At 32.3% G+C, this 9,253-nt stretch overlaps 1 protein-coding gene across 1 annotated transcript; it reads right to left on the reverse strand.

The window, feature by feature from the left end:
• Nucleotides 1-2,421: 2,421 nt before the first annotated feature.
• LOC137650514 (uncharacterized) lies at nt 2,422-8,016 on the reverse strand. Its single transcript, XM_068383734.1, has 6 exons — nt 7,915-8,016; nt 6,160-6,304; nt 4,736-4,979; nt 3,434-3,553; nt 3,112-3,303; nt 2,422-2,941 (listed from the first exon to the last, which is right to left on the reverse strand). The coding sequence occupies exons 2-6, from the start codon at nt 6,302-6,304 to the stop codon at nt 2,740-2,742; spliced, it is 903 nt and encodes a 300-aa protein (XP_068239835.1). The 5' UTR covers nt 7,915-8,016; the 3' UTR covers nt 2,422-2,739.
• Between the last annotated feature and the right edge of the window lie 1,237 nt (nt 8,017-9,253).

Here is a 9,253-nt window from a genome sequence, read left to right on the forward strand (position 1 = left end):
TTACCTGCAATTATAACCAACCCCTATCTGACTCCTTTGTTTAAAAATGAAAACACTTTGAAAGGATGCTTTTATTTTACTGATAAAACAAAAATAAATATTCTTAATAAATATAACAAAAGAAAGTACAAAATGATGATAACAAATAGAAAACATGATCATAAATATAATTGAAGTCCTGGTGCTATAAGTCTATTCTAAATAAAAATTGTGATGAGAAATTATCTTGTCACATGTGTATTGTATGTAATGTGATTACAATCATATTGCATATCTGTTTGGTCCAACAAATGTCAGTAGGTCAGTTTACTTCATTGGCAGACAAAAACGTTCTGAAAACTGAATTGTAGTCAATGGTGTCTGTCACTTGAAATGTAACATCTCAACATATCCTATAAATTCCAATGTGCAAGCTTTAAAAGGAAGTGAACCAGAGTTGAAATGTGTGTAGTAAGCTGTGTAATTTCACATGTCAGTCACAGAAAGTCCATATCCATGTCTCTTGTTCAATGAGAATTTTTTTTTGTCAATGTTTTTAAAAGGATAGAGGGGATAGTTTTTAAATGTCAATAACTCCATAATGAACTGTTGAATCTGCACTTAGGGCAAGGTTTCTCTCTGTGTTGGGCCCCCAGCTCTAATACAGTTCCACAGTTTACATGATTGTAATAGGAAAAACTATTCAGACAATTACCATTAATTTAAGTTGTTAATTCACTATGCTAGAAGAGATTTATAAATCATGTCATTGCTATCGTCTATGTCTGGCATTCGATGCCGTCTCGCTAACGTAAATCTATATCACAGTCTTGTCTTAGGTTGAGTTGGTCCATTTCTGTCTCTGGACTTCTATTTCTTCACTACAAGGATGAAATAGCACCAGTGGTTTTGAGAGCAAAATTTTCCAAGCAGATATGTAGTCATAACTATGCCGTGGTTATGTCCTGAATTAAGTAAAATTTATCTGCACTAAAAGGGCAGAGTGACTTCAGCCTTTCATAAAATTTGCTACTTATTAGAATTTGTAAATAGCTGAGCAAATGTAAGTGTATTTGCATAACAACATTCAGTGATTGTAAGATAAGTTACAATTGTGTGACTTGTTGAGCAGTCATTGTCTATGTTTTGTGTACATTTATTGGCAATGTCACCAGTCTAGGTGGTCACTTGTTAAAGTCTGGTTCAAGTGTAAAAAAAAAAAAAAAAAAAAAAAAAAACTGTGTCCACTTGATAAAGATGCACCACTGAATTGAGCTGTGACAAAAGAGTTTGGTCATTACTGACAAGTCATCTGTATCTATCAGTGCAACCTTAATTACTGAATGTCAGACTTGCACTAATCCATTTGAAGTCTTTGGCTGTAAGTCTACCCGTAGTCATAAAAAGATTCGGTTTCACCTATGCCATGTGATTATATTATTCTTTTAAGCAGTATGCAAAATGTATTAATAATTATTCTATTGTATTGAGTATGCTAGAATTATTTTCAAGAGATTATAAACAAAAATCGTAAATTTAAAACTTTCTTGGCCGTGTCTCCTAATCTTGGCATTGGTATTACCGACTCTGCGTCTAGTGTTCTGTCCTATTAATGTCATTTGAGCAACCTTAAAAGTACAGTAGAAAGTATTCAGGAAAAGAGCCTGAGTATAAAGTGGATTGAGGACCAGCCCCAATGGCTAAATGATATATTGTTCTACGTATACAAAAATAAATACAATATCTACATCGTTATCAGTCAGGTGATCCACACATACTTAAATTACGAAAGGTTGTGTAATATGAATATCCTGTAAACGAAAATGTGAAACACATAATGGTTTGGAACATGGAATGCTGAAATAAATGGAAATCTTGTAAATGGACACAAAAAAGTACACAATGATGATCATCCATTTCCATTTGATGTGCCTGGTCAGCCTAAACAATTTGGATATGGAAGAAAATCTCTTCAGTTATTTTGTATGTCATTTCACAATGAAAGAACGGGACACATGATGAAGGAGCACAAATTGAAGTCCATCAAGTCAGCATGGCAGTCACAAAGTTTTATCTGTATTTCCTTAGACAATTACATAACATTAAATGTGCGTTGCGCAATTTTTTGCTTTCATGGTAACAGATAGTTTAGTATGTGTGAGCATTTTCCAGACTTTGTGGCCGCTATGGCACCGTGAGAGATTGGAGTGAGTTGCTTAGTTCAGTGGCGTCTACTACAGGTCTGTCTACATCTTGTCTAGAGATATTGGTCACCTGTTCACGTCAGAGGTTAAAGTAGAAACCTACCCAGAGATTTATAACAATGGAGAATAGAAAAAAATTAGTTTTTTAAAACTGTTGGGTATATATATATATACATATATATATATATATATATATATATATATATATATATATATATATATATATATATATATATACACAGTATATATATGTGTATATATATATACACACCTATTAATAACTTAAAAGATAGCCATGACCTCGTGTGCAATATAATGTGATACGACGCCTACGTTTGCACCCTTGGTTAGCATGACTAGGTTTTATCTGCTTTTGTTCATAGATCTGTTGTGGTTAAATTAACAATCAAAGCAACTTGGGAAGTGTTCGCTGCCAGTAACTTCACAGAACGAAGCTATTCCAAAGAACAAGTGTCGGCTAAGTTTCAGAATGATGATGATGGCGATTTTTTAGTCACTACCAGTTGTCTTACTTCGAGGTAAGCAGCATTTCAAATCATTCTTTGGTAACTTCAGTGGCCTCTTTTTCAGTATCTGTGACAACCTCAGAGATGAGGTTGGTATCTGTAGCCTTGTGGGTTATTTTGGGGGCTTCTAGGTAAGGTTTAGAGGGGCATTGCAGTGCCTGGCAGTATCCAGAGCGTGTTGTGCGGAACAGTCTGCCAAGACCCACTCTGCTGGCCAAGAAATCTGGGGTCCTGAAAAAATTGGCATGTATATGTCAATAGTTATTTTTCTTTCTCATTCATTAGTAATTATTTTTTAATTGATTTAATTAAATTGGATATTTTGTTGGCTTTGAGGCAAATTGATAATTTACAATCATAAAAATATTGTATTGTATTATATCAGAGACAGTATTACTTACAGAGTTGAGATGTAATAGAAGCTCTTCTGTAGGTAAGAAGCATCATCTAGTTCTCCAACTTTGCTGAGCTCACAGAAAAGTTCTTCTTGGCACCTACGGTCAGTCAGGTCGCTTTTTAACAGGGACACGATGCGATTGATTTCAGTTTGGTCAAGAGTATCCATCAGCAAGTTGCTGTCATCGAAGCTACGCCTGGTAAAAAGAAAAAGGATATTTGTTTTTATTCTTTCATGTGTTGAAGTATTGAGGATTGGATTAAGCTCTGTATGTTATGCTGAATATTCAATAATTCATTGAATGAATGATCCAAAATTCAAATAACCTTCTGATGGCAAAGGTGAAGAGACCAGTGGGCAGAGCAGAAAGGAGGAGACCAACGGGAACGACAGTGATTGCCATATCCATCAACATGTCAGTCATCGACCAGCTGTCTTCATCGTAGCTGAAACAAGAAAACGAAAGATTAGAAGTTACAATTCTATACTTTTTTTTCTGGAGAATCCCTTGTTTGAACTACAAAAACATTTGAAAAGGGTATTGCTTGCAGTTTTGTCTTATCTGAGCATATTGTTACTTTAGAAGTACTTTATATACCTGCGACAAGACAATCTCAAGTTGTTGAAAAAGCAACTAGTAACATAGTATCTTATATCCAACCTGTGAAGTTGATGGGAAATTGGACATTACATTTTTTCTTATAGCTGTCTTTTGCTACAAAGGTTTGATTTCACTTCCTTATTAAGTTTGCCCATACTGGGAATATTTCCCCCTATTAAAAGGCTACTTTGTTGCCACTCCATTACTTTGTCCATTTTAGATTTCATTTCCTTCTGATATGGGTTCCATAAAGGTTTTGGCATTCTCCCTGTTTTGCATTTATGCAAAGTTAACAGCATTAATTTAAGGAGGTAGAACTTTTCTAAATGGAAGGTAAAATACTTTGTCATACTTTGAATATTGAGAGTGCTTCCAACTTAAAAAAAAAAAGTTTTTTATTACTTTTTAACTCTTAGTTCAGTAACTTCTAAGAGTAGCTTCTATCCCTTAGTTCAGTAATTTCTAAGAGTGGCTTCTACCCCTTAGTTCAGTAAGCTCTAGGGTGGCATCTTGACTTATATTATCTTCACAGAAGTATTCGTTTCTGTCACCTTGCCTGTCGGGTTGGAATTCATAGCGGACAAGGAAGCGAAAGAAGCCACCTAAAGTTCTTTTCATGCCTTAAAAATGTTTTCCACTCATACATGAAAATATTAGTAAGATATACGTTTTAAGGAAATATCATGAGAGGTGGATATCTCCTGTTTGCCAATATTAGAAAATATAGTAGTATGATGGGACAAATACTGTCCCCAGTTGGAACTCTAAAATGTGTTTACTTGAAATGTTACCAGTTCACCAGAGTGTAATTGTGAAAGATTAATTTGGATTAAGTACGAATTATAAGTAGCAAGATATGATAAAGCATTTAATATGTCCTCATGATATTTCAGACATAAGTCAATTTTCATGACACCTTTCATAACAAATGGCTTTCCCAACCCCTGCATTAATTAAAATGGCAAAAATCCCCTGCCCATTCGATCCTACATCGACCTCTAATAAAGCAAGAGAAGGTGACACTCACTCCTCATCATCTCGAGCAGGGCGACCAAATCCACCCTGGCCAGGTTGGATGGGCACGTAGCTGCTGTAGGAAGAGTGGGGTGATCCCCCCGTGGGAGTGATGTAGCCTACGGCTGGAAGTCCATAGCCTACTTGGGGTGTGGCTGCGGCGAAATAGTAGTTATCGTAGTCGTCTTCATAATAGTCGTATTCGTCGTAGCCCATCCATCTCCAGAATGCATTGCTCCATTCTGTAAGAGTTCGAGCTGAAACAAGAAAAGAAAGGGTGGCTACATGAGTGTAATTTTATATATGTAGGATTCAGGTGGATATTATCTTACCAGTATATGGTTTCCAAATCTGAGCATACATTTTTTAAAGCTATTGACGACATTAATGATTTCGTGTTATGTGAATGAAATAAAATCATGTAACGCATGTTCCCTTTCAAGTCAAAGTACATTTTCCCATGGTTTTTAATCTTACTAATAGAACTTGATCAATCTTTCCAATTTTTATTATTTTCAAGATTTATTCTGTATGTCTAGTTCACATTCCATTGGTCTGTTAGTTCCGTTAGTATTTTTTTTCTTTAACCTGTTTAAATTTGGGCCACCTTACCCCCCCCCCCCATCCAAGTATAAAAACTTGTCTTTCCAGTTTTTTTGCGGAAGTAATATTGGGTTGATTTTTGGGGCACCGCTAGCAGTCCCCCAGAAGGCCAAGCATTAGATCTCCATACGTTTGTTGTATTAGTAAAACATTTAGACTTACAAGGGATCGTTTAGATATCTATAAAAAGGTATTTTACTAGCTGGTAACGTAAAAATTTTGATGTTGGTGTTCATTTAACTATGTAGCATGTTCAGAATTTATTTCAAGTTGATAATCCTGTTGGATAGACTTAAGTGCACATGGCTGCCGTAAATAAACTTAGCCATACATGAGAAGTTGAACCAAATATTCTTTATTTGTTCTTTCACTATGCATAATTTTATATATATATATATATATATATATATATATATATATATATATATATATATATATATTATGTGTGTGTGTGTATACATATATATATATATATATATATATATATATATATATATTTATATATATATATATATATATATATATATATATATATTATGTGTGTGTGTGTATACATATATATATATATATATATATATATATATATATATATATATATATATATATATATATATATATATATATATATATATATAAAATATTATATTAACTGCTAAGTTACAACCCTAGTTGGAAAAGTAGGGAAAATAAAATATTTTAATGAGAATAACATTGAAATAAATATTTCCTAAATAAACTATAGACATTACCAAAACAAGAGGAAGAGAAATTAGATAGAATAGTGTTCCCGAGTGTACATTAAGGGTTGCGTTTCGTCAACGCATTTCCTCTTACCTTGTGGAAGTTCGACCTCATCCTGAAAGTCGACATCTTCCTCCTCGACTCCTTGCAGCTCTTCTGGTTGGGTCTCTTGCTCCAGCGCTGTGACGGCAACTACCGCCAGCGATATGAGCGCCAACACGCGCAGCCAAGATTGCATCTGAGGGAGATATACGCCCCGGTTAGTCAGTTGGCTTTTCAGGGATATGGTCAGGAAGGGCCAATAATTAATGTCTTCAGGGTTGTTTTAATTGGAATGTATTATAGGTTCAAGTTCATTGTAGAACGAATAGTTTTTTTTTTTTTTTAGATTTTTAGTGTATTATAGATTTAAGTGCCTTATAAAACGAATTTTTTATCTTATTTTGAATTCATTATAGATTTAAGTGCATTGTAAAACGATTTTTTTAAATTATCAGTGTATTATAGATTTAAATGCGTAGTAGAACGAACATATTTTATTTTTAATATATAGATTAAGTGCATTATAAAATGAACTACTATATATCTTATGTCATGTCATTTGACGGAAGTTGTTAAATATTAAATAACCTCGAAATTTAATTGATTTCGTATTTGTGTGTTGATTTGCTAATGAAAACGATACAGAAGGTAACAGCATATATATATATATATATATATATATATATATATATATATATATATATATATACATATATATATATATATATATATATATATATATATATATATATATATATATATATATATATATATATATATAATGATATACAAAGAGAATAATCGATCGCTTGTGAATCTTTTATATGTGTAAACAGTAAGATGCATTCTTGTTTTCGGTAGTTAATTCCATAGGTTACGATTATTATTATTATTACTACTACTTCTACTACTTGCTAGGCTACAACCATTGTTTGAAAAGCAGGATGCTATAAGCCCAGGGGCTCCAACAGGCAAAAATAGTTCGGTGATTAAAGGAATAAGGAAAAATAAAATATTAAAATATTTTAAGAATAGTAACATTAAAATAAATATTTCCTATAAAAACTATAAGTTACGATTACCGCTGAATGATCTTTGATGGCCCAGTACTTGCTTTAAGGCCTAAATTTTGTTCAATTCAACTCTTGAGAATAAGGATATTATTTGTAAGAAATTGTTTGAAATTTGTGAATGAATTTATATTGCAACTATAGTAAAAGAAGCCATTTGGAGTTGTTATTACAGTTATTTCACAAATTCAGATTACAATTTAACAGACCATGCTGATCGTTAGTATTTAAACATATAAGGAAAAAGTAATTTTGTTTAGTTTCGCTAGTAACGCCTGGTCAGATAAGGATGTTAATATTCTTTTTATATTGTCGAATGATTATTTTACTTCAGTCTAAAATTGTTTTAATATGTGTACAAGTTTCATCTATTGATTGGAATAGAATATATAAGAATCGTGTAAGAAAATTTAGTGTAAAGGACACATTTCATGAACCCAGTAATTGCAAAACTGCTCCCTTATGGGAAATTGAATTTATATCAAATGTAATTGTCGCAAGTCTTGGAGATTCAGATGATGCAGTAAGTAGTAATCCATTTGCACTGAACTAAACTACTGTGAAGAAAATTCACACTTTTTAAAAACAGGTATCCTGTTAAATATATTTATGTATAGGCTGGATCAGTGAGACGTCCTCTGCTGTAGTAGTCCTCAATATATCAAGTACCGTATGAAGAAATCTTGGGAAGACAGCATGCAACCACTTTAACACGACTCTGAATTTAGAAACTTACTTTTTAAAAGTCACTTAATTTATCCTAGCACCAACAAGACGTGTTCTTTTCCGTGCGGGTTCCTTAGCACATCACACAACACCAAGTTCACTTATGACTCCCTCAAAGCAGACGACGCACCTTTAATACATCGCTAGGCTCGCTTCGGGGCCCCCACTTTTTTCTCGTCACGCTCCTACCGGGGCCCCAACTGGTTTCGGTAAAAACATCCATCTGATGCAGGAAAAGCGCGCGTGCAATATCTGTGTCAACTAACTCCCTCGGCTTTCAAATGCGAATGTCCTTCTTATTATATATAGAATAGACAGTAAATTAAATATACTGGAAGGTGTAATTATAAATATTGTTTCAAACAGTATCTTCAACCTTTTCCCAAGGTTGTATCCAGTAAATCGAGGTCACGGGGTCAATGGTTGTCTTGGGAATCGGTAGGATAGAGTAGTTGGGATGAGAAGAGGATTTATTCATTTTTTTTTATTTAACATGTCTTTCTCAACATGTTAAATAAATGAGTGCATGTGTTTATCATTGTAATTGTTTTTGAAAAAATGCAATTTATGTAAACGAGAAAACAGTCAATTATGTGAATTTTCATTTTATTCCTATTGATGGGGGTGATTTTGTTCCTTATAGGCGTGTGTGTGTATAATATATACCGGTATATATATATATATATATATATATATATATATATATATATATATATATATATATATATATGTATATATATTTATTATATATATATATTTATTATATATATATAATTATTATATATATATATTTATTATATATATTTATATATTTATATATATATTTTTATATAAATTATATGTATATATATATATATATATATATATATATATATATATATATATATATATTTATATATGTATATATATATATATATATATATATATATATATATATATATATATATATATTTATACACACACACACACACACACGTGTGTGAGAGGGTGTATGTCTCGGTGTGTCAATCTATCCATTTACATGCAATGTACACGCACACTTGAGAGAGGATGTTGTAAGCCCTTTATTCCCTTGGTGGATGTAAACAAGAAGTTAACCTATTTGATGGTCAAGGAGCATTTCTTGGTGATCACCCTTTCAGTTAATGACCAGATCCAACTGTACTAACCTGTTGACCAGAGGTAAAAATATATTTATTTGCCAGTCAGTATATATTAGTTATTCTATATATTTACATGTGAAATATGTATCGATATACAAACCCTATAAATTGTAGAAATTAGTTATACATACAACAATTATAACACTCATATATATATATATATATATATATATATATATATATATA

The sequence above is a fragment of the Palaemon carinicauda genome, chromosome 12, assembly GCF_036898095.1.
Source record: "Palaemon carinicauda isolate YSFRI2023 chromosome 12, ASM3689809v2, whole genome shotgun sequence".
Lineage (NCBI taxonomy): Eukaryota > Metazoa > Arthropoda > Malacostraca > Decapoda > Palaemonidae > Palaemon > Palaemon carinicauda.

Bases quoted from the DNA above. Each gene is read 5' to 3' on its own strand.
- LOC137650514 (XM_068383734.1), bottom strand. From the start codon at position 6,304: ATGCAATCTTGGCTGCGCGTGTTGGCGCTCATATCGCTGGCGGTAGTT. The intron at 3,554-4,735 runs GTGAGTGTCACC...TTCTTGTTTCAG, and splicing joins CCTGCTCGAGATGATGAGGA to CTACGATGAAGACAGCTGGT. The intron at 2,942-3,111 runs GTAAGTAATACT...CAATTTTTTCAG, and splicing joins TTCTATTACATCTCAACTCT to GACCCCAGATTTCTTGGCCA.